At 45.4% G+C, this 23,793-nt stretch overlaps 4 protein-coding genes across 6 annotated transcripts; 3 read left to right on the top strand and 1 right to left on the bottom strand.

Annotated features, from left to right (window-relative positions):
• Positions 1–253: 253 nt before the first annotated feature.
• On the top strand, positions 254–10,094 carry NEDD8 (NEDD8 ubiquitin like modifier). Its single transcript, XM_007180624.2, has 4 exons — positions 254–392; positions 8,964–9,011; positions 9,180–9,262; positions 9,859–10,094. The coding sequence occupies exons 1-4, from the start codon at positions 375–377 to the stop codon at positions 9,953–9,955; spliced, it is 246 nt and encodes an 81-aa protein (XP_007180686.1). The 5' UTR covers positions 254–374; the 3' UTR covers positions 9,956–10,094.
• A 913-nt stretch (positions 10,095–11,007) lies between these two features.
• Positions 11,008–14,742, top strand: MDP1 (magnesium dependent phosphatase 1). The gene is made up of 7 exons (XM_057544142.1): positions 11,008–11,158; positions 11,275–11,335; positions 11,409–11,519; positions 11,850–11,957; positions 12,055–12,140; positions 12,318–12,477; positions 14,607–14,742. The coding sequence occupies exons 1-6, from the start codon at positions 11,122–11,124 to the stop codon at positions 12,407–12,409; spliced, it is 495 nt and encodes a 164-aa protein (XP_057400125.1). The 5' UTR covers positions 11,008–11,121; the 3' UTR covers positions 12,410–12,477; positions 14,607–14,742.
• On the top strand, positions 12,874–16,783 carry CHMP4A (charged multivesicular body protein 4A). The gene is made up of 6 exons (XM_007180622.3): positions 12,874–13,075; positions 14,607–14,756; positions 14,847–15,024; positions 15,614–15,728; positions 15,894–16,029; positions 16,457–16,783. The coding sequence occupies exons 1-6, from the start codon at positions 13,045–13,047 to the stop codon at positions 16,513–16,515; spliced, it is 669 nt and encodes a 222-aa protein (XP_007180684.2). The 5' UTR covers positions 12,874–13,044; the 3' UTR covers positions 16,516–16,783.
• A 947-nt stretch (positions 16,784–17,730) lies between these two features.
• TSSK4 (testis specific serine kinase 4) lies at positions 17,731–19,972 on the bottom strand. 3 transcript variants are annotated; one of them, XM_028166040.2, is made up of 4 exons: positions 19,751–19,972; positions 19,194–19,408; positions 18,417–18,816; positions 17,731–17,969 (listed from the first exon to the last, which is right to left on the bottom strand). In XM_028166040.2, exons 1-4 carry the CDS (start codon positions 19,970–19,972, stop codon positions 17,787–17,789), a joined length of 1,020 nt encoding a protein of 339 aa, XP_028021841.1. In that variant the 3' UTR covers positions 17,731–17,786. The 3 variants fall into 3 exon arrangements, with proteins under 3 accessions (XP_028021841.1, XP_057400124.1, XP_007180685.1); XM_057544141.1 differs by having other exon boundaries at positions 18,417–18,798; XM_007180623.3 differs by having other exon boundaries at positions 18,417–18,780.
• Between the last annotated feature and the right edge of the window lie 3,821 nt (positions 19,973–23,793).

Raw genomic sequence — 23,793 nt, 5'->3', positions numbered from 1 at the left:
ACGCGCGGAGCTGCCCCCTGGCGTGATGGGAGGAGTAGTTCGTTCCGCCCCCGCTTTATACTAGCCCCGGCTCGCTGGGGACTCTCAGAATTGCAGAGGCATCATCTCTGCTGTAACTAGGCGGGCCGCCTCCTTTTCTTTTTTTTTTTTTTACGACGCCACAGAAATGAAACCCGAAGGCATTCCTGAGCCTTTCCGGAACCCCTTGGAAAGAAGGGGGGGGGGGGGAGCGAGGTGGGGGGAGGGGGGGTGGAGCCAGGCAGTGACCCGGAAGCAGAAGTGACTCCCACAGGCTGAGTGCTGGGGAGCTGCATCGGCGATCGCAGCGGTAGAAGCAGCAATTTATCTGTGTGCAGCCCCAAACTGGGAAGAAGATGCTAATTAAAGTGAAGGTGGGAGCACCTCCAGCCTTGCCAAGATGCAGTGGTACTGGGCTGGCCGCTGTGCCTTAAGGGAGAAGCCGGGAAGGAAAACCACGCCTTTCCCGAGCGTGGAGGGGGCTGACAGCCTCGGGGCTGCGCGCGAGGGGTGATGGGATGTAGGGGGGGGAGTGCCCAAAAGGGCTTCGAGAGGAGGGGCTGGCCCAGCCAGACGACCCCGGGGTCTGTGCTGTGCCTGCTTTCATTCCGGGACCGTTCCTTGACCCAGAAGGAGGCCGCCTTTGTCCGGGGTCTCGCTGTGTTCGAACCCCCGCGGTCATAGAGAAGGCCTAGCAGCATCTTGGCTCCCCTCTCTCTCGGATTCTGGGAATAAGCTCTGTTCTCCGTCGTTCAAGCCCAAGTTACCTGCTTCTCCCAGCGCCTAACGTAGGCTACTCCGAGTACAGCACAAAAACGTTAGCCTAGGGAACCGGGGCCTCCCAGGAACTAGACTGTGAGCTTTTGCTAGTTGTCGCCAAGGTGTAGTATCTCAGCCGGCCTTCAGAAAACAAAGCTGGGTGCGTCTTCAGTTAGCACCTGCCTTTCTGAGCCAGCATCCTGGACCAGCCTCACTTCCTTGACTGAGGCAGGTTAGTTATCAGTGCCCTAGTTCCTGGTACTAGCAGTGTTTCTTTCATCTCCATCCCGCCTCCCGTGGTTCTTCACCAATTTCCAACCCTCATTAGTCCTATCTGCTATTTCCTCCTTTGTGCCTTAAGAGGGAGGGACAAAAACTAACAATTGATGCAGTGCAACGTTAGTTTAGCATTTTTTTTTTAACTGCCAAGGAAGTCTATCGTTATTTCATCAGCTCCTTAGTGTATTTATCATGCATAATAGGCATTAACCTCTTCAGTCCTTCTGAACCACCATCTTAGCTGAGGATTGAGGCCAAGCAGCATGTTAAAGGTCATTGTTTTTCAAATTTTGAGTAATGACCTATAAAACAGTCACTAGTGGTAAAATCAGTTTAATAAGTCCGTGGGTCACAAGCAACAAGAAAAAGAAAAAAATAGAAATATCGGTATACTTCTGGGTAAGAGGATTGTTTGTGAAATTTTGGTTTTTATCTTGTATGTATATTACATGCATGGATGTGATATTCGTTCATATGTATTTCTTAGTGTGGGTCACTGTCCAAAAAGTCTTGAGAAACATTAGCAAGTGAATGCTTATGTCATTTCAATACATATGGATTCTCAGGTTCTCTTAGTACCCCCTTAGTCCAAAGAAGAGGTTATTACTATACTTTTGTTCAATGTTTTGTAAACCTTTTTTTAAATCTCAACCTACACAAAAAAATTTTATCTCATGGTCCCATACAAACACAAAATAACTGTGTGTGATATGCTCTGGTATTTTGAATTATATTCCAAGTTGATTTCATAACCCACTGATGGGTTGAGACCTGCAGTTTAAGAAAATACTGTATTCTAGATGGGCTTCTCAACTTAAAAATGTGTAAGAATCACCTGGGGATCTTGTTAAAATGCTGATTCTAATTCAGTGGTCTGGGATGGAACCCGAGATTCTGCATTTCTAACATTCTGCATTTCTGCTTGTCTGGGGAGTATGCAAGGTTCTACTTTCTTTGAATCCATTTTTATTTAGTACTTCTATAAAAATTGTCAGGCTCCTTCCCCAAAACACTTTCCTTTCCACCTTCAAATAGGTTTCTCTGTCCATCTTTCTCTTTTTTTTTTTGTATGTTAAATACATTTTTGTATGTTAAATAAATAAAGCAATTAGTTAGCTGTGAACTACTATACAAATGATAGGTTTTTTAGCAGGGTTCCTTTGTGAATTATTCATTCTTCCACTGTCGTTCTCCATGTAGGTAACTTATTCCATATCTCTCTTTGCAATCTTTTACAACTAAATCCCTTGTCGACTGAAGGAAAAACACACAACATAAGAGCTGTAAGTTCAGTTTTATTTGGGGACTTACTGAGGACCTTAGCCCAGGAGACAGCCTCTTAGATAGCTCTGAGGAACTGCTCCAAAGGTAAGTGGGGGAGGTCAGCATGTATGTGATTTTGGCAAAGGGTAATCAAGCACACATCTCGGTAGAAGGTTGCTGCTAGTCAAGAGGAACAGACATCCTAGTTAATGGTTTTAGTGCTTTTCTAAGTATGGGAAGATGTAAGAATTTGGGTTCATAAAATTTTCTCCTGAAAATATCTAACTATCTAAAGGCCTGTTCTATTAATTTTCCCAGAGCACATTCCTGATGTGCCTCATTCCCGGTCTCCACCTTGAACTCCTTTCAGGCTGGGTTGAAGGTCAGTGACTGCGGTGGCTAATGACTTAATTCTTGTAGAACCAGGAGGCAAGTGACATCCTTTAGTTGGCACACTCGTGATTTAAAACTTCTCTTGATACCTCATCTCTGTGTTTCTAAAATTAAATACATCATCTTCTGTCTTAAGCCATCTTCCCAATACTCATCTCATATATTGATCCCATCAATCTACCAGTTAGCTGGAACCCAGTTCTTTAAAATCATTGTTCTCTTATAGAACCTAATTTTTCTTTTGATACATCTTTCTGTTGATTTTCTTTCCATTCCCATTACCCTTGTTCTCGTCTGGGGTCTCATTAACTTATATCTTTATTTCTCTGTGATACCTCCAGAGAAATACCTCTTGTTGGGATACCTCCAACAAGATTTTCCTACTGCCATTCCCCTCTAAAGTTTAGAGTCTAGGGACTTCCCTGGTGGTCCAATGGATAAGACTTCACCTTCCAGTGTAGGGGGTGTGGGTTCGATCCCAAAACATAAAACAGAAACAATATTGTAACAAATTCAACAAAGACTTTAAAAAATGGTCCACATCAAAAAATTCTTTAAAAAAAATAAAGTATATGTATTTTTTAAAAATAATAATAAAGTTTAGAGTCTATACCAAAATATGGTGTACAAAATCATAGTGTACAGGTCTTCTTTAACCTTCTTTTTCATCATATTATTCCCTAACCTCAGATCCTGCATTGATTCCTCTTAACAAATTACTTTGGGCACCTGTCTTTACTATCTAAGCCCCAGTTTTCTCATTTGTGCTTTTTTAAACATAAAATAAAACACAAAGCTCTTAAGGGTTAAGTTCAAGGAGTTGTTAACAACAGTATACCCCCATGTAGCCACAGATCTAGAACATTTTCACCCCTGCCCTCTGAAAGTTCCATAGGTTAGTTTTGCTTGTTTTAGAATTTCATATAATGGAATTATAGAATATATAATTTTTGTGTCTGGCTTCTTTCACTCAGCATTATGTCTGTTGTTGTGTCTGTAGGTCTGTCTCATTACTGAGTAATACTACATTAGATGAGTATATCACAATGTGTTTATCCGTTCTCCTGTTGATGGACGTTTGTGTTATTTCCAGTTTCTGGCTATTATGAAGAAGGCTTGTAATAGCCAGAAATGATGATATGAACATTATCTTTTTGTGGACTTACGTTTTCATTTCCTTTGGATAAATACCTAGGAATGGAATTACTGGGTCATGTATAACTTTAAAAGATGCTGCCAAACAGTTCTCCAAAATACGGCACCATTTTACATCCCTACCTGCAATGAGTGAGCATTCCAGCTGCTCTGCACCCATCTTTATTATAGCTATTTTAGTGGGTGTGAAATGGTATCTCAGTCAGGTTTAAATTAATCACTGTTGATTTTCCCTCACCACAGCACTTTGTCACTGCCCCTTGTATTTTGGACGATAACATTCAGTATGGCATTTCTTGTATATTGGTTTGTTCTATTAATTGTATGTCTCAGTGTCTCTTGGTTGTAAATCTTCACTTGAAACAGATTGTTGGCCAGGGCTGGGTCACTTAATTTCTTTTATATCCCCTACAGTGCTTATAGCAGAATGTCAGCCTTAGGTTCATCATAGACTAGTTGAATAGCATTGAATGTATTCCCAGGTCACAATGACCAGATTTGAGGGAAGAAATCCAGTATGACATGGTCTTTTAAAATATCTTTTAAAATTGAAATCAAGAATATCTTTTAAAATTGTTCAGTTTTAAATGATTTTAATTATGACAATTTCAAACATATACAACAGCAGAGAGAAGGAATAATGCACCCTATACCAAGCTTCAAAAACAATCATCTCATGGCCAATCTTATTTTATTTCTACTCACCAACTTTCCTTACCTTATGTTTTAAGGAGCAAGTCCCAGATAGCGTAGCGTATATTATTTGTATATATTTCGGTATTTATCTGTAAAAAAGAACTTTTTTTTACTAACATAACCATAATTATTACACCTAAAAAATCAACAGTGATTTCACACTATCATTGTCTCATTTGTTTTTTACAATTTGTTTGAATCTGGATCCAACTAAGATTCATACATTGTAGTTGGTTGATAAGTATTTTAGGCCTCTTTAAACCTGTAATTCCCCATTTCCCCCATTTTTTTCTTGTTGAATAATCTAGGTGGTTGGTCCCATAGAGTTTCCTATAGTTTGGATTTTGCTGATTACATCCCATGCTGTCTTTTAATATATTCCTCTTTCCTCTGTATTTCCTGTCAATTGGTAATAAGATCTAGAGGCTTGATTAGTCCTTTTTGTCTGTTCATGTGTGAGAATAATTCATAGGTGGTATTGTGACACATACTTCTGTCAGGTTGTTTTGCTTTCTGCGATGTTAGTCATTGCCTAGATCCATTATTTCATTGGAGGTTACAAAATGGGGATATTCTGATTTTATTGTTGCTTCCTACATTAGCTGGGATGCTTGAGCAGTGTCCAGTACAGTGGCCATTAGCCCACGTGCACTATTGACCACTGGAAATGTGGCTAGTGAGACTGAGGAATTCAATTATTTTATTTGTATTTAATTTTAATTAATTTAGTATAGGAACTGAAACTTTATTCAGTAGTTGGAAAACCTTTTAACTTGTTTGGAACAAGTTGGGAATGTAAATGTACTTTTTCAACTGTAAATTGTGAAATTTAAATACAGATAAAGTATTTCAGATGATAACTTACCATCTGAATTGAGGTGTGCTGTCAGTATGAAATGCACACAGAGTTTTGAAGATTTGGTTAGAAAAAAAGAATGTAAAATATATTAATAATTTGAATATATTGGGTTTCAGAATATTAAAATTAGTTTCACCTTTTAAAAATGTGGCTACTAGAATATTTAATATTGTATATGTGGCTTTCACTAAGTTTCTATCTCTAGTGGACAGTGCTGCTTTACAGAATGGTTTCCTTATACTCTCATCAAGGACATTGTTTTAAATTTTTTTTCTCATCCCAATGTATTTATGGTATTAAAAAATGGAAAATACAAAAAAGCACAAAGAAAGTAATTTAAATCACCCATAATCTCACAACTCAAAATAAAAGCACTGATGTCTATATCCTTCCAAACTTTTTTGAAAGCATATAAATACATGTATGTGTGTGTTTATTTATTTAGTTACAAAATAAGAATTATACTGTTAGTCAAAACATTGTTTGAGAACTGTGTGATTTTCCCCCTGTGTTTGTACCATAATTTATTTAACCCTCAATTGTGTGATATTTGGATTGTGTTTCTAGTTTTTCAGTTTCAAAAAGTTGCAATTCATTGTCATAGGTATATTTTTGGACAGAGAATTATTTTCCCAGAAGTGTTATTGCTGGGACACCATATGCCAGATTGCTCTCTGGATACATTCATAGGCTTCTATAGTCGATCTCAGAAACAAAGGACCAGTGCTAGAGTTTTAGATTTTATAAACCAATAATTTTTTTCAAATGTCATAAAGCCCAAGCATCTGACTCTTGGGAGAGCAGTTCTAGGCTTTCTGTTAGAGTCTTTTGTACTCTTTAAAAATTGTTATTATTAAATCAGAATGAATATTTATTAATATTCATGTGATAAAGGAATATATTTTTATTAGATATTTTATTAGATAGTACAGATAAAGGGAGAGTTAGCTTTGGTCTCCTCAGTCCTACTACCCTTCTCAAGGATAATCATAATTTTAGGAGATAGGTTTACTTTTAATCCTTTCTTCTATGCATGTATGTATGTATATATTTACATATAGAAAATGATACATAATCATACATTCTCTAGATCTTTCCATGTTAGTGTATAAACTGTTGCATAATAAATGTATCATTCTATGGGTGTACCATAGTTTAATAGCTTTCCTATTAATAGGCATTAGGCTGTTTCTAGTGTTTTTCTTTAATGAAAGGTGTTGCAGTAAACCTCACATGTTCCTCTGAATACGTACTCAAATTTCAAGTTTTTCCTTTAGGTTAGTTATCTAGAAATAGAATTGTCTGGTTAAAGAGTCTTTGCATTTAAAGTATTATGATCCATAAATTGAGATAATTTGTGGACAACATGGAATTGCATACTTTTCATTTTGTCAGGAAGGAGCCTAAAAAAATACCATATATTGTCACTGTCGTTTCATAAAAGGACATTTTAACACCTGAAAATATTTAGTTTCATGAAAATCTCATTGTTGTCATTATTTTTCTCATTTTACCATAGACTACTGAAAATTTTCAAACAGACCAGCTTGAGTTGGGGTGGAAACTTGAAAATTACTGTTGTAATTTATTCTTTTGCATCCAAACAGGTCAATCCAAAGGAGTTACTCTTGCATTTTTTGAAATATCCTTAGTAGTGAATCATTCTCATGGTTGAGAAATTAGATCCTAAGTACTTTCTTCATGCTGGTCTTTGTGAATACCATAAGTAGGAACCATATGCTATTTTGTAAGTCCCCCACAGGAGTGTACATTGGGTCTCAATACTAGATCAGCCAGACTTGGGCAGTACTGAGTACAGAGCTGAAAGCTCAGGTTCTGGGGCCAGAGAGTTTGTGTTTGGATTCATATTCTCCTTTTGACTTCATAGGCATGCTTTTTAACCTGTCCAAACCCCATTTTCCTCAACTATAAATGGTGATAGTAATAGTACATATCTCATAAGTACTTGCAAGGATTAAATGTATTGACGCATGTAAGACACTCAGCATAGTTTCTAACTCTTGGAAAGTGTTCAGTAAATGTTAGCTGTGATCATAACATGATCATCGGTGTATTTAGCCGTTCCACAAATATTTATTGACTGCTTCTATGTCAAACACTGTGCTTTGTGCTTAAATTAGGAAGATTGAACAGTCTCTGTCCTTGAGGGAGCTGGAGTATAAATTGGAGAGTTTGACACTTAAACAACTAGCTGTAATGGCTATTAAAGTGTATTGGGGACAAGTCATCAATCTTAAAGTGTCCCTTGAAGGTTTGCAAAAGAGCGGAAGAGGGCATGGCAACAAGAAAAACAGTAGAAGCAAGGAAAATGCCCCTAAATTATGGATTACTGTAGACTGGTGCAGATGGAGTTTGAAGAGCAAGGATGGATAGGAGATTAGATTGGCTGAAGCACATATGTAAGTGTACAATGAGGGACTTCCCTGGTGGCGCAGTGGTTAAGAATCCGCCTGCCAATGCAGGGGACATGGGTTCGAGCCCTGGTCCGGGAAGATCCCACATGCCGCGGAACAACGAAGCCCGTGTGCCACAACTACTGAGCCCACGTGCCACAACTACTGAAGCCTGCACACCTAGAGCCCGTGCTCTGCAACAAGAGAAGTCACCACAATGAGAAGCCCACGCACCACAACCAAGAGTAGCCCCCACTCGCCGCAACTAGAGAAAGCCCGTGCGCAGCAACGAAGACCCAAGGCAGCCAAAAAATAAATAAATAAATAAAATTTAAAAAAATAAATAAGTGTACAATGAGTATAATTATTGTGTTTGGATATCAGCAGCCCTTTGCCTATAGAAGAAGTCAAGAAGACCAGAGCTGCAATTTAGGATTTAGATGGAAGTCTGGAGAAGATACGGGAGAATAGAATGTTGAATTCTAGTATTACTTAAAAAGTTGTTCAGGGACTTCCCTGGTGGTGCGGTGGTTAAGACTGCGCTCGCAATGCAGGGGACCTGGGTTCAATCCCTGGTGAGGGAACTAGATCCCACATGCATGCTGCAACTAAGGGTTCGCATGCCACAACTAAGGAGCCCTCCTGCCACAACTAAGACCCGGCGCAACCAAATAAATAAATAAATATTATAAAAAAAAAACGTTGGTTAGAGGTGATCTCCATTGTCCTTGAGAATTCTCTGAGTTATCTGAATGTTAATTTCTGGCATTGGTACGTAAGACAAGGTCCTTCTCAAAGGAATACTTTCCTTAGGACAATTCTCATTGCTGTCTTATCAAAAGGAGTTATGGTATTCTCTTGGATTCTAGCGGAATGGGAGGTGAGATGACCTGTGAGATTAAAAGGGTCAAATGGTTTACAGAATCTTCCCCTATCAAAGTTGTTCACAGCCTAAAAATGTCTGAAATCGGGTGTGGTCAAAATTTCTGACACTTCAAATCAGCTTTGAGAATGTGCATTTCTCAGAAGGTAGTAGATAGATCCCCCAAGACTAGGCCAGGATGTTTTACCTAGGAGACAAATTTTATATTGGGCTATAGGATTCATGAAACCCTTGCCTGTTTCAGACGCTGACCGGAAAGGAGATTGAGATTGACATTGAACCCACAGACAAGGTAATGTACGCCCAATACCTCTCCATGCCTATCTCCCTACGTGTACACTTGCTTGGGTATGCTGATGAACTGAGTCCTTCCGCTTTCATACTCTCTGCATAGCTCTTGTTCTTTCCCGTTCCACGGTCCTTCCCCCTGAGCAACCCCTGACTACTTGTACCCCTAAAGGTGGAGCGAATCAAGGAGCGTGTGGAGGAGAAAGAGGGAATCCCCCCACAGCAGCAGCGGCTCATCTACAGTGGTAAACAGATGTAAGTTTGGAATGGGAATGAGGGCGTGGCCATCTTATGTGAAGATGAAGATGCAAGTACTGGAGGTGGAGCAGGCCTGCCTCTTTTTTGTTGTCTCACACCCTTTGGCAATTTGATGAAGGCTATGAACCCCTTCTCAGAATTAGATTTTTGCAGACATAAGATACAAATGCATGGAATTACAAAAGAAACTAATGGGATCGAAATACACTTATCACACTACTAAAGCAAGTTTGTGATATATGTACTTCATTAAGATCTAATGATGGATATAATAACTACTATAATTTTAAAAGATTTTCAAGATACCTACAAACAGTTGTGAAATGATAGGAAAATATCTAATTTTTGTTATTAACAAGTTACCCATATTGCTAACAATACCCCTGTGGGGTTTTTGCCTGTGTTCAAAACTGAAAGAAATATCAGATTTCAGTTAGGGGTTAGTAAAAATATAAAGATGTAATTTTTTTCTCATCTGCATTCATAGATCCCCAGACAGATCCATGAAACCCAGGTTAAGAACCTTGCTCTAGATGGTATTTCTAATACCTTTTTTTCTTTTTTTTTTTTTCTTTTTTTGCCTCTTCCTGCAGGAACGATGAGAAGACAGCAGCTGATTACAAGATACTAGGTGGTTCAGTCCTCCACCTGGTACTGGCTCTGAGAGGAGGAGGTGGTCTTAGGCAGTGATGGACCCCCCCCTCCATTTCACCTCCTTGCCCTGGCGCTCATTATGAGGCATCATGTATCCTCTCACACTGTGGGACACCAGAGCCACTGCCCCCTCTCCTGGATGCCCAGTCTTGTGTGTCTGTTGGTGGGAGACTGTGAGGACCCCAGGATGCAGTGTTCCTGGCCCAAAGGGCCCTTGCTGGCTATTGGGTTTTAGTTTGCAGTCCTGTGTGCTTCCCTCTGTTAATGGCTATGTCCCTGGTTGTCAATAAAATATTTCATGGCCTCCTGGAATCTTTCTTCTATTGCACAAACGTGACTGAAATCAAAATGGGCCAATGCACACTCAGTTACACCAGGCTGAAGGAGTAGGACAGTGTAAGAGAATGTGCCCTTAGAGCGGTTCTCAGACTCTAAGAGTCTACACTCAGTGGTGTGCTGGAGCCAGCTCTTAACCCGCTCCAGAGCTAATTGTTGGCATCTTTCCTAACCCCGTATTAAGTGACTTCATGTTGATAGCTTGAAATTGGCCATGGTAAGAATAGTTACAGAAATTGACAAACAATACAAATCAGTCCTTCTCCCCAAACTGCTTGTTACGTATCTGTCAGCATACTACTGACGTGGGTGGTAGAAACCAGGAGAGTGAATTCTCCCCCATTGTGACCCTACTGGACATTTGGGCCTGGTTCAAGAAAGGCATCAAGAGCTTAGCAGACACTGCATTCTTTTATGGCTGGAATATTGCTGAGGGCTCTAGGCTCTATACGGTGGAGTGGCCGATATGGAGAAAGGATGAGTGTGGAGTGACAAGCTATGATGGATCACTTTAGGACTCGGTGAGATAAAATGAGAGACGGGTGCCAGAAGAAAGGGCTTCCCTTCCTTGTCTCCTCTAGTTCAGTAGAAGCTGGCGAGGCCGGGTTGGGTGGAGAAGCAAGGAAAGAATATCCTTTGGAGAGACTTGAGGACCATTGCGATCCTGTGAGCAGTCGCATTGGCACTTTGCTGCGGTCCTCCCCACCACCACCACCACCAGAAGGCGCTCTTGCGAAGTTTTGGGGCCGATCTTCCTAGCTCAGGTTGGCGGCGCTCTAGTCGCCGCTTCTCTAAGCCCCGCGGGGCGGCCTGGGAGCCGCGGCAGAAAGGCCCGCCTCCGTGCGCGCAGCTTGCGGGCGCGGGTCATGGCGCGGCTCCCGAAACTCGTAGTCTTCGATCTAGGTGAGGGACTGGATTGGGAAGAGTTTCGTAGGGCACAGTTTTTTCCAAACCCTAGTTGATGCTCTCGAGGCCCTGCGCCCGCCCAGGCTGAGACCTCCCCCTCCTTCCTCTCACAGATTACACGCTGTGGCCGTTCTGGGTGGACACGCACGTAGACCCGCCGTTCCACAAGAGCAGGTGAGGCGGGGCTGGGGAGGCCTGGGGCCAGGCGGGGCCCCGCGGGAGCTGAGCACACTCTCGCCCTCTCCAGTGATGGAACTGTACGAGATAGGCGGGGCCAGGCCGTCCGACTGTACCCAGAGGTGCCTAAGGTCCTGGAACGATTGCAGGGCTTGGGGGTGCCCGTCGCGGCCGCTTCACGGTAAGAAGAGCGACTGAGTCGGTCTAATGCCGAGAGGTGCATGCATGAGGAGACTTCCCGTGTAACCCCTTGGCTGCAAAAATTTAGGCGGTGCAAATTTGCAGGTGTGTATATATTTTTCGAATTGTACCCTCTCCTGTGCATTTTGTTTAATAAACATTGGCTCAGTGCCACCTGTGTCATACAGGAAGGATATGGAATTGAATCAGGGCGGAGGATGCCTACCCATTCCGGAAGAACAGCAAGTTGATTTCCCCCTGGTTACACATAATTTCACTTGCAGCCTTGGCCCTCCACTCTCCTGATCCCATCTACTACACCTTTTTGCAGGACAGGTGAGGTTGAAGGGGCCAACCAGCTACTGGAGCTCTTTGACCTTGTCAGATACTTTGTTCATCGGGAGATCTATCCAGGCAGCAAGGTCACGCACTTTGAGAGGTACGCTGAGATAAGGGGAGAAGCAGGGAGACAGAAGACCAGAGAGGCTGGAGGAGCTAAGAAGCCAGAGTGGTTACCCTCGCCGTGTCTTGCACAGGTTGCAGCAGAAGACTGGAGTTCCTTTCTCCCAGATGATCTTCTTTGATGATGAAAAGCGGAATATTGTAGATGTCAGCAAACTGGGTACTGAGTGGCAAGGATAGCCACTTGGGGAGTGAGGAGAAAGGGTTCCTAAGAGGGAAGGGGTTAGGTAGATATGTACAGGATGGATAGTTTGCATGCAAGTGACACCCCAAAAAGGTGAGAGTCATAATAGGGAGCCCTGAAGGCCTGATGAAATTGTGGCTTCTTTCTTTCTAGGTGTTACCAGCATTCATGTCCAGAATGGAATGAGCCTTCAGACCCTAACTCAAGGATCAGAGACATTTGCAAAGGCGCAAGCTGGACTCTGAGGTCCAGCCCTGTGGATGAGCCTCATTTGAGGCATAGAACTGAAAGGAAATCAGGAGGGCATTTTCAGGTGCATTTGTAAATTATTAAAGTGTATTTGTGAGTGGCAGAAGAGATCTTACCCAGTGTGTGTTGTTTCTAATTTTCTAGCGTGTGACCCGGGGTGGGCCATCCGGAGGTGCCAAGACCAGTATGTGAGGCATTAGACTGCATCAGGTTCTGCCTTATAAACTTGTGGCAAACCCAAGACTGTGATCCCCTTATGCTCTCCCCATCCCCACACCTCTCCTGAGCTCTGTCAAGGGCATGAAGAACTCTTCCACTGGCCCCAAGTAGTGGGGTGCATTACCCTGCACATTTCCTTCCAGGAAGCAAAGACTTTGTTTTGGGGTGGGGAGGGTGAGGCGACCTTTTTATATAGTGGGAAACGAAGCGGCCGCTTTAAGAGGAGCGCGTGGGTTTGGGGCTGGTGTGTCGGGTCACACGTGATAGTGGTCTCGCTGGCGCTTGTTGATGATGTCGCCGCGGTGCCCCAAGGAAGGATTGGCCGAGGCTGGTCTCGCAGTGATGATTCCCGGGAGCAAGGCGGAAGCGTACGGGACGCCGTAGGGCGGAGGCGGGAGAGGCGAGGGTCGCGATGAGTGGGCTCGGCCGGCTCTTCGGGAGGGGTGAGCCCGGGCGAGACTAGTCCCCGGGAGGCGCTGGCCGCAGGGGGCGCGGGGAGAGCTGGGAGACGCTGTCCTGAAAACCCCGGTGGCCCAGCAAGGCCTTCTCCCGGGCCAGGAGGCGCCGCCTTGTCAGGGCGCCTGGCTCCAGCTGCCTTCCTTCCCCCACCGCGGAGGGAAGAGCTCGAGGCCCGGGAGGGGGCGCGAGTGGAGAGCGTGGCAGCTGCGCTGGCTCCCGCTGTTAAGGCCTGGGGGACAAGTTGCTGCCTGTCGGCATCCAGTTCTTTCCAAAACACTGGTGCTTCCTTTATGCTGGGCCAGAGGCAATCTGAGGTGACCCAAGAAAGACAGCCCTCGTGAGCTCCTCTGTGGTGTGGGAAGACAAGCAAAGTCTGGCATTTACAGCGTAGTGTGGCGACTCCGTGATGGAGAGTTTCCTAAACAAGCAAAACCTGGCATTTACAGCGTAGTGTGGCGACTCTGTGATGGAGAGTTTCCTAAACAAGCAAAATCTGGCATTTACAGTGTAGTGTGGCGACTCTGTGATGGAGATTTTCCTAAGAACCAGGGGTGCATGGAAGAAGCAGGCACGGCGGGTGGTGATCCAGAAGGCTAGAAGTATGCCAGATGGGGGGTTGAGGTTCTCCAGGAAGAGATAACTGTGCAAAACAGAGGCAGGAAAAAGTATGCTATATTTAGGGGAAAAGAGTTCTGGCTGCCCTGGGAGTGTGTGTGTGTGTGTGTGTGTGTGCGCGCGCGCGCGCGCGCTGAAGGAAGAGGAAAGTAGAAGTGTGGATGGAGAGGTAAACGGGGGCCAGATCATGAAGGACCCTGTGTGTCTTAAAGTTTTTTGGATTTTATTCTGTAGGCAGTGGAGAGTGTGGAAGGATATTAAGCAGGCTAGGGCCTTCAGATTTTTTTTTTTTTAATAAGTCTGTTAGAAGTGCAGAAGATGAAGGGAGAAATTGAAATCAGATTTTTTTTTCTCTAGCCCCCCTACTTCATTCAGTTTGATCCTGTGGAATCAGGACCTTGAGTATCTCCTAGGATAGCAAGTGGAACAGTAATAAAAAGTGATTGAACTCTGGTGGGGAACACGGTAATGAGGAGGTTATGCATGTGTGGGTGCAGGTGGTATATGGGAAGTCTTTGTACCTTCCACTCACTCAGTTTGCTGTGAACCCAAAACTGCTCTAAGAAAAATTAATTCTATTTAAAAAAACAAAAACAAAAACTGGAAATGACTTGAAAGGTAACTAGGAATAGCAAAAGAATATTGGCTTTGGAAATCATACTCTCACATTTCAATTCCTTTGCAGTCTCTTACTATAGTAGTTGTGATTTTAGACCAAAATGTTAATAACCTCTTTATGCCTGTTTTCACATTTGTAAAGTAGAGAGAGTACGTTCATCGTAGAAAGTTGTTCGGGGGTTAACAATAACACAGTCGAGTGCCTAGCACATACTATGCACTCAATAATCGGTGGCTAATATTTTTCCTTCACACAACGTGGGCTGCTCCATTGGACTCCAGAGAAGAAGGAGAGGGGGCCAACCCCTGAAGAGGCAATACAGAAACTGAAGGAGACGGAGAAGATATTGATCAAGAAACAGGAATTTCTGGAGCAGAAGATTGAACAGGAGCTACAAACTGCCAAGAAGCATGGGACCAAGAATAAGAGAGGTAATGGTGGAGGGAAAGGCACCACCAGGGAGGGCCCGGGGCGGGGGCAAGGGCTTCTGGCTCTGATGTTCAGGGTGTGGGCTGGATCAGCCGCCCTACAGGCTTTGCGGAGGAAGAAAAGGTTGGAACAGCAGCTGGCACAAACCGACGGGACATTATCCACCCTGGAGTTTCAGCGTGAGGCCATTGAGAATGCCACCACCAATGCAGAAGTGCTTCGTACCATGGAGCTTGCTGCCCAAGGCATGAAGAAGGCCTACCAGGACATGTGGGTACGGGGGGAGGGGAGGAGGGGGCCCAGGCACTGGGGAGAGTAGCTTAATATTGTACTGTGAATCTTAAAACCTCTCCAGATGTGAATTTACAGTAGAGTTGCCTGTGATGGCTAGACCCCTGTCAGCCTCCTTGCTTATTGCAAGGTGACCTCTTTGCTGGCTGGGGCATTCTAGGGAGGAAAGATGATTTTCCTCTTTTTTTTGTTTTGTTTTGTTTTGTTTTGTTTGTGGTTTTTTTGGCTGCCCTGCAAGGCTTGTGGGATCTTAGTTCCCCGACCAGGGATTGAACCCGGGCCCTCCGCAGTGAAAGCGCCCAGTCCTAACCACTGGACTGCCAGGGAATTCCCAATTTTCCTCATTTTTAAAGATCCTTCAGAGAAGAGAGTGTAACCATTCCTCCCCAATGTGTCTTCTTGCCATTTCTTAGCCCAGATTTGCCTCTTTACACTTTTCCAGGGATCTCTTTTACCTAGTAGCCATGGATTTGTCAGTCTGAAGCCACAGGCAGGAGGGTCTTCATTCATGTGAGATGAAAAAGTCAGGGTTGTCACCTGATTTCTGGGCTATGTATCTTGTTCTCAGGGACATTGACAAGGTGGATGAACTGATGGCTGACATCACAGAACAACAGGAGGTGGCCCAGCAGATCTCAGATGCCATTTCTCGACCCTTGGGATTTGGAGACGATGTGGATGAGGTGATTGGGAGTGAGGGGTCAAGGAATATTGGAGAAGGCATGGGACCAGCCAGAAGGAATGCCTAAGAGAATTGTGGGACAGGTTTGGGGGAAACTCCAAAAGTGGTATGTTTTTGGAAGTAGAATTTTCCTTTGTCTTGAGTGATCTTGTCATCCCATATCCAGGATGAACTGTTGGAGGAGCTAGAGGAGCTGGAGCAGGAGGAATTGGCCCGAGAGTTGTTACATGTGGGCGACAAGGAGGAGGAGCCCCCAGTCACACTGCCCTGTGTACCCTCTACACATCTTCCTGCAGGGCCAGGTACCCAGGGCTGTTCTGTCATCTCAAGGACTTGAGAGGGTGGGATAGATATGGGGAAAAATTATTCCTCATCCATCCTGCCTGAAAGGATCCAGGCAGAGAGGGTTGCTGCTACAGTTGCACAGGTTGTTGACTGCATAAGGGCACCTGGCTGAAGGGGAATGAGGACTGAAATCAGGCCTGTGCTTCACTCAGCAAACTGTGTCCTCTGGTTTAGGGCTGCAAATGCTGGGAGAAAGAGGCAGCTTCTTCTGATTTGCACAAAGGTGCTGTGGGAATTAGCAGCAGCCCAGCAAGCAAGACCATACCCTTAGGTTCTTTGCTGGGAGAGAGTGTTCACAGGCTCTGAGTGTTATAGGAGGGGATGGTTGGAAGTTGCTGAGGCCTTAACACTTCTTTCTTTCTCTGGGTGTCCTTATCCCCAAAGCTCCCAAAACGGATGAAGATGAAGAAGCACTAAAGCAGTTGGCTGAGTGGGTGTCCTGATGAGTCTGGGCTTGTCTACCTGACGCTGCCTTCATTGTTCTCTTTTCCTTAAGTGCCAAATGCTAAGCTAAAGGAACATGGCCTTGTTGGGAGGTCCTGCTGAGGGTGGTAGTGTGACCCTGCCTGAGAAAAGGGTCTGTCGCCCTCGCATCCCTGGCTCAACCCTGAAGAAGGATCTTGGTGCAGGAGGAGCCCCTGGGCTCCCTTTGATAGCAGTTACAGTGCCCTCGTTCGCAATAAAATTGGGCGGATGGAACCCTAGTGCTTATACTGCCTTGTCTACAACTGAAACTCGTCTCCTGGTCCTTGGAGCTTTGTTTCAAGAAATGAGTAATAATGAGAGTAATGAAGGGGAGTTGGAGCATAGGAGAAATGGGAGCTTCCATTATCTCAACCTACTATGTTCCAGGCAGATACTGTTCCATCTCTCAAGCTGGTGTGTCCTAGAGCTGCCTGGTGCTGAGGGTGAGGAAACTGCCATCTGTTATTTATCCTAGAGCCGTGTGGAGCTGTCCCTGAGCCTTCCCTCATTACTTTCACCCAGTTGTGCCTCTGCCGAGAGAGCCCCGTGACTCACCAGCCATCCCCTTACAAAGCCCACTTTGAAGGGTAGGAAAGGAGACGTACGGGGATAAGGGGTCAATAGGTTTCCTTTCTCCAGAACGCATAGTTCATAGGCTTGGTTTGAACTGTCACTTCAACGTGTGGGAGCAATGATGAGGGACCGTGATTCACCAGGATTGTTTCAGTAGTGGGTAAGGTGGCATTTGAAGGAGGAAGGAACCAAGATATTACATACCTCCTGTTACCCATCTCTAAAAGAACGAACATTGCCGTCCCCTTGGACTGTAGACAGGCAGAGCTGTGACCAAACTGAGCAATCAGGGTAGAGCAACTTCTGCCCCACTACTTGAACATTTAGAGTGCATAGAGATAGACAAAACTGAGCAGGTACTCAGCCAGAATAACGAAGCCTCCCCAAAGCAGGTGTTCCTCTGAGCACGCCCAACCCACTCACCTATGAGCCACATATGCGCTACACTGTAAATTATAATGTTGACTTAACCAGTGTCAAGATGACTGGTTACAAGCTCTGGGCAGAAACACACCTCTCACCCTCAGCAGTGTTCCCTGCTAAGGTTCCCCTGAGGAAAGAATGTGACTCTACCTGATGGAACTAAAACAGAATTAGATTTATTTTTGGTATAAAAGATTTTTAGCCCAAGACCCTCCTGCTTTGCTCCTGTTTCAACCCCCTCCTTCCGCCACTTTCAGGTACTGATTTCCAAGGATTGGTGACGATTAGTGGTGCTGGGGGGCTGGCACATGGCCTCAAGCAGCCTGATCTCATGGGTGGGTTGCTCAGGCTGGAACTTGAGCACCCAGGGATCCTTGATGATGTCCAGGATGGTGGCACGCTTGGTGGCTTGGCGTAGCGTCTGGAGGACCAGGTTCTAGGGCAGGGGAGAGAGAGGTCTTGGCTGAGCTGGCCCGCATTGTGCCACACAATGAGTAGCTGGACCTAAGAAAGAAGCAGGATAGCCCATCACACCACTCTGGTGAAAGGGAGTGTGGCCCTGACTTTACCCTTAAAAGCCTCCTGTCTGCTCAGAAAGCCAACACCTTGAGGGGAAGGAAAGGAAGGGTTCTGTGGGGGAAATCCTTGCAGAATCCCCTTCTGGCCTAAAGAGATAGAGACTAAAACCTGCTTATCACTCACATACCAGGTGCAAGCCCAGAGGTTGGCCCTTTAAGCCCTCCCCACTATTCTAGGGCAGGGCAAGGGTGTGGAATGGCCCTGGTATCGGGGGGAGGCTTCCCTGGGGTTGGGAGGTCTAGGTTGGGTATTCCCTCTCTGCAGGTCACCCCTGAGGCCTCAGCCCTCCTGGGGGAGCCAGCACCTTGCACTCCTGGGAGATGGCATAGTTAGGTGGAAAAGTGACCTCCTTCTGAGTCTCTCTCAGCAGTTTCTTGAGATTGGTGTCATCGAAGGGCAGACGGGCAACCACTAGCGTGTAGAGGATGACGCCCATGCTCCAGGTGTCAGACAGGAAAGGGTTGTAGGGCAGGCCTAGCAAGATCTCCGGGCAGGCATAAGCAAAGCTGCCACAGTAGGTCTGGCTGAGGTGGCTAAAGCAGTTCACTTGGCGGTAAGAAGGGCTACTCCGCACAGACTGGTTAGAAGGCACCATCTTGGCGAAGCCAAAGTCCGATATCTTCACGTTCTCCCTCTTGTCCAGCAACAGGTTCTCCAACTTTAAGTCCCTACCAGCAGCAGAAAGGCTGGGGGTCAGGAGAGGGCTTAGTGTTAGACTGGGAGCTGAAGGGCCAGGGGTCAGAGGCTAGAGATAAGGAAAGGCAAAGAGGGAAAGAGATGCCATTATGAGGACACAGGGCAGAGAGGAAGGAAAGTCATGGAGTTATGAGCAGAGCCCAAAGGGAAGAGAGGATGGTACCTGAGGATCACTAGGAGCTCACCATCACTTTTCATAAAGTGCTCTGCTCACAGTGGGTACTTAATAAATGTTCTTGACCGGATGATTAAAATAAAGTGGATGAATAGGCCTAGATACTGAGGAGGGAGGTCAAGGGAAGAAAAAAGAGGGTAGAACATGGAAGACGTGCATAAAACCCCCTTGGGAGCCCAAAGGCCCCAGTCTGGGTGGCAGTGCCCTCACCGGTGCACGATGCCCTTGCTGTGCAGGTAGGCGATGCCCAGGGTCATCTGGGAGAACCACTTGCCAGCAAGGGGCTCAGAGCAGGCCCCATAGTGCTGGATCCACTCAAGGACGTCACCACCCTGAACCAGCTCCAGAATGATGTACACTCGGGATGTGGTCTCGATGGCCTGATAGAAGTTGATGAGATACTTGTGCCGCAGGACCTTCATTACCTGGCCCCAGAAGAGGGACCCATCAAACCCAGGCAGGGAGCACCCTGGCTGCGCTCCCAGCCTTCTCCTACTCTCCCACTGCTACTTTCTTAGAACTTTGCAACAGAATCAAACCCCAGGGGGCTGGTGGCCTATGGACAAACCCTATGCTTTGCACTTTTTACTTTTTGAGGGTCTGGAAGTGAGGTGGAAAGAAGCTGAATTTACATCAAGTAATTTTCCTAGCTGCCTAGTGAGTCATTCAGTTGTGATTATAGGGGTTTCTGGCTCCACCCCCTCCTAACCATACCCCTTTTGAGAAGCCTTAAGCAGCTTGGTCCCTCTTCTAGCCCCCTTTCCAACCTGTATCTCACGGGGCAAGAACTTGTTAAGATAGTCCTCAGAGGCCTTCTTCTTTGAGATGATCTTGACAGCCACCATGACTTTCTGCTTTGTGTAGTAAGCCTCATACACCGTCCCATAGGAGCCATTGCCAATGACTTTGCCCACTTCGTAACCATGTTCCTCCATGACAGAGCGGTAGGCCGAGGTGGATGGTGCTTCCAAGGTGTCTCCCTTCCCCATGGTGTTGGGCTTGCTGAGAGCAGGGAGCTTTGCTACTTAAAAGCCTCCTGTCTGCTCAGAAAGCCAACACCTTGAGCCGCTGAAGGCTAGGGTACCAAAGTGAAGTTAGTCTCCAAAAGCTTGCCTATGTAGTCACACAAGTCTGGGATGCTGGGTTCAGCTCTCCACTAGGAGCTTGGAGAGGGAAGAAGGGAGAAGCAGTTCTTTTTGTCTCCACTGGCTGTTGTTACTTCTTTCTCCTCTTGGTTACGGAACTCCCCAAGGTCCCATGTTCCGCACACATCATAATTCACCTTCTATCCACCACTGGCCACAAGGCTTGAGAAGGAAATGCAGTTTGGAACATATTCATTGCTGGAGGTACCTTTATAATCTGGTGAGACTCGCTCCGTGGATCTGGTCCTTTCAACCAATCATGTTTATTGAGCACCTGCTATGTGCCAGGCAGTGTACGCAGTCCTGGGAGAAAATAACCAATAAGGCCAAGAGAGACCCTATTCTGCTAGCGTTGATAATCCAGCATGAGAAACACCTGAGTGTCAGAATATCCCAGAGAATCGCAAGGTATTGTAGAAGCGTGTTCTAAGGAACCTAACTTTCAAACGTATTCCTTTTTGGGGGTGGTGGTGGTGGCTTAAAATAACAACCTTTTTTTTTTTTTTTTTTTTGGACAAATTCAGCTGGACTCACTTGGGTAATTCAGCTGGTGGCATCATCTCAGCTGGGCTGGTTTGTTTCTGCGTATGATCTCATTATTCAGTAGAGTAGCCCAAGTTCCCTCACACAGTTTGCACTGAATTTCAAGAGAAAAAAAAACAAGCTGCATGACCAATTGAGGCCTAGGCTCCAAAATCACAAAACATCACTTCCATACCTTTATATGCATAAAGACGGTTACAAGGATCACTCGGATTTATGAGGTGGGGATAGAGACTCCTCTTAACCTTGAAATGCATTCTTTTTTTCTTTTCTTTTTTTTTTATTTATTTATTTTTGGCTGTGTTGGGTCTTCGTTTCTGTGCGAGGGCTTTCTCTAGTTGTGGCAAGCGGGGGCCTCGCTTCATCGCGGTGCGCGGGCCTCTCACTATCGCGGCCTCTCTTGTTGTGGAGCACAGGCTCCAGACGCGCAGGCTCAGTAATTGTGGCTCGCAGGCCCAGTTGCTCCGTGGCATGTGGGATCTTCCCAGACCAGGGCTCGAACCCGTGTCCCCTGCATTGGCAGGCAGATTCTCAACCACTGCGCCACCAGGGAAGCCCGAAATGCATTCTTTTTTAAAAATATTTATTTTGGCTGCACTGGGTCTTAGTTGCGGCACGTGGGATCTTTAGTTGCAGCACGTGGGATCTTTAGTTGCGGCATGCATGTGGGCTGTAAGTTCCCCGACCAGGGATTGAACCCTGGCCCCCTGCATTGGGAGCGTGGAGTTCTACCCACTGGACCACCAGGGAAGTCCCCTTGAAATGCATTCTTATCTTGCCTTCCATGACCCTGAACTCTACAGTTTTCCTGCCACCCCTCTAGCCATTTCTCAGGTTCCACTGGAGCCTCCCCCACCATCCATCCCTTAATCACACCCCGAGGATTCTATTATAGGCCTTATTTCCTCAGACCTTTCCGTCCTCCCTAAGAATCTCATCGAGACCCCTCATTTCTTAACTCCAGCAAGCCTTCTGCTCCCCTCCCCTCAGTGTGTTCACCCTGAAGTCCAGGGAGTAAATCTGATTTTATTCCCATAACAATTCAGTGCCTCCCTGTTCTCCTTAAGATCAAGTCCAGATTCTTTTATGTGGCTTCAAATTTGATCCTGCTTACCTCTCCGATTTTCTCTTGTAACATACAAGCGATGCTCCAGCCAAACAACTGGTTTTCCTTCATTGTTCCCTCTGTTCTGGCAAACTCCTACTCTCCCTTCAGGACTTAGCTGATGATCTGTTTCAAGGAAGCCTTTACTGACTGTTCAGGCCCAAATTAGATGTTCCTCCCTCCTGGGTGCTCCCACAGCTCCAATACTTTCTCTAACGTGGTGTCTGTAATTGTTTTTCTTGCTTGCATCTCCCACTAGGCTGTAAGGGAGGTCAGCTGATGAGAGAAGGGATATGAAGTCAAAGACTTGAGAAGAAAGGCTTGTGGAGAATGGGAGAGAGCTGATTTGGAAAATGAGCATTACTGGGCAGCACTGAGGGCCCAAATGAGTTTGGAAAACACAACTTATGGACACACAATCTTAACATATCATAGTGTTAAGATTATTTTAGCATTCTGGATATAGGTATTTGAATATTAACAGACATATTGACCCAAGATTAAGGTTTCACTTAGCAGCTGCCGTGAAAGAATAATGGGAGAGAGGCATCAAGAACACAGGCAAGAATTTGGCTAAAAGGATGGAATGCAGAATCTAAGCTGCTTGGGTTAGGAAGACAAGCTAGAAAAAGGCCAAAGGGCAGGGGGAGGGGTTGCAGGTCTCAGTGAAATGGAACAAGTTTGGTGGGAAAGACAGAGGACAAGAGGTTGTGGTCAGAGGGGTTATCTGGATTTAAGATAGGGGGGATGGGGGGGGCACACAGAGGAAGTAACAAAGGAAGAATCAGAGTTATCTTCCATCTTCCAAAACAAAACAGAAACTCCAACAGATTATACCATAGGCTACTGGTAAATTCCTATTTATTGACAGGCTGATCCTGCTGGCAGGGTGGTTCCAAAGTCCTGTTGGAAGCCAAATCTACATCCTCAGTCTATCAAGATGAACAACTGTCCAGGGCACACAGTGGTAAGGAGGCCCACCCAGCCCCGCCTATCCTCTGCTCCCCTGGATAGGCAGCTTGGTGGCACCTCTGTTCTCATCACTTACAGCAGGTAAACCAGTTTATTCAAGGAATGTGTATTAAGCTGCCTACTGTATACAAAAGCACTGTTAGGTTCTGAGGATACCAAGATGGATAAATTATAATCCTCCTGTGAGGAGTTAGCAATTAGCAAGGGAGACAGACACATAAGAAGTTAAAATAACAGTACAGTGAGATAAAGTTCTATAAACAAAGTCTGTAAGGAGATGTAAGGGAAGGCTTTATAGAGAAGGTGGCATTTGCACTGTTCAAAAGAAGTCTCCAGGCAGGTTAAGTAGGGAATGGTAGATTGAACAGTCTAGGCAGAAGGAACTATATATGAAGCTTGCAAGCTTGAGAAAATATGACATTCAAGATTTCAATTTAAATACAGGATAGGGTTCTAGAGGGGAATGTACCTGGAGAAGTAATTTAAATGCAGGTCTGAGAGGCCTAATATGCCAAGCTTTTTTTGACTCTATCCTACGTACTCATGGTTAAATTTTGCTGTGCATCAAAGTCAGAGCTTTTTAAAAAATGCTGATGCCCAGTCACCTCCTTCCCCAAGATCCTGATTTGGTGGGACCCAGGTATCTATGTTGTTTTTTATAAATTTATTTATTTATTTATTTATTTATATTTTTGGCTGCATTGGGTCTTCGTTGCCGTGCACAGGCTTTCTGTAGTTGCGGCAAGCGAGGGCTACTCTTTCTTGCGGTGTGTAGGCTTCTCACTGCGGTGGCTTCTCTTGTTGCTGAGCACAGGCTCTAGGCACGCGGGCTCAGTAGTTGTGGCTCGCAGGCTCTACAGCGCAGGCTCAGTAGTTGTGGCGCACGGGCTTAGTTGCTCCGCGGCATGTGAGATCTTCCTGGACCAGGGCTCGAACTCATGTCCCCTGCATTGGCAGGCGGATTCTTAACCGCTGTGGCACCAGGGAAGTCCCGGTATCTATGTTTTTAATAAGTTTCCAGCTGAATCTGATGCACACCAAGATT

This window comes from Balaenoptera acutorostrata, chromosome 3 (assembly GCF_949987535.1).
Source record: "Balaenoptera acutorostrata chromosome 3, mBalAcu1.1, whole genome shotgun sequence".
Taxonomy (NCBI): Eukaryota; Metazoa; Chordata; class Mammalia; order Artiodactyla; family Balaenopteridae; genus Balaenoptera; species Balaenoptera acutorostrata.
Note: the sequence above shows the minus strand (reverse complement) of the source record. Positions and strands in the feature narration are given on the sequence as shown.

Excerpts from the sequence above, each read along its gene's own strand:
- NEDD8 (XM_007180624.2), top strand. Across the intron at positions 9,012-9,179 it reads ACATTGAACCCACAGACAAG|GTGGAGCGAATCAAGGAGCG; the intron begins GTAATGTACGCC and ends GTACCCCTAAAG. Across the intron at positions 9,263-9,858 it reads ATCTACAGTGGTAAACAGAT|GAACGATGAGAAGACAGCAG; the intron begins GTAAGTTTGGAA and ends CTCTTCCTGCAG.
- MDP1 (XM_057544142.1), top strand. The coding sequence starts at position 11,122 with ATGGCGCGGCTCCCGAAACTCGTAGTCTTCGATCTAG. Across the intron at positions 11,336-11,408 it reads CCGCCGTTCCACAAGAGCAG|TGATGGAACTGTACGAGATA; the intron begins GTGAGGCGGGGC and ends CGCCCTCTCCAG. Across the intron at positions 12,141-12,317 it reads TGTAGATGTCAGCAAACTGG|GTGTTACCAGCATTCATGTC; the intron begins GTACTGAGTGGC and ends CTTTCTTTCTAG.
- CHMP4A (XM_007180622.3), top strand. The coding sequence starts at position 13,045 with ATGAGTGGGCTCGGCCGGCTCTTCGGGAGGG. Across the intron at positions 15,729-15,893 it reads TTGGAGACGATGTGGATGAG|GATGAACTGTTGGAGGAGCT; the intron begins GTGATTGGGAGT and ends TCCCATATCCAG. Across the intron at positions 16,030-16,456 it reads ACATCTTCCTGCAGGGCCAG|CTCCCAAAACGGATGAAGAT; the intron begins GTACCCAGGGCT and ends TTATCCCCAAAG.
- TSSK4 (XM_028166040.2), bottom strand. The coding sequence starts at position 19,972 with ATGGGGAAGGGAGACACCTTGGAAGCACCATCCACCTCGGCCTACCGC. Across the intron at positions 19,409-19,750 it reads TCTTGCCCCGTGAGATACAG|GTAATGAAGGTCCTGCGGCA; the intron begins GTTGGAAAGGGG and ends TTCTGGGGCCAG. Across the intron at positions 17,970-18,416 it reads CCATCTCCCAGGAGTGCAAG|AACCTGGTCCTCCAGACGCT; the intron begins GTGCTGGCTCCC and ends CCCCTGCCCTAG.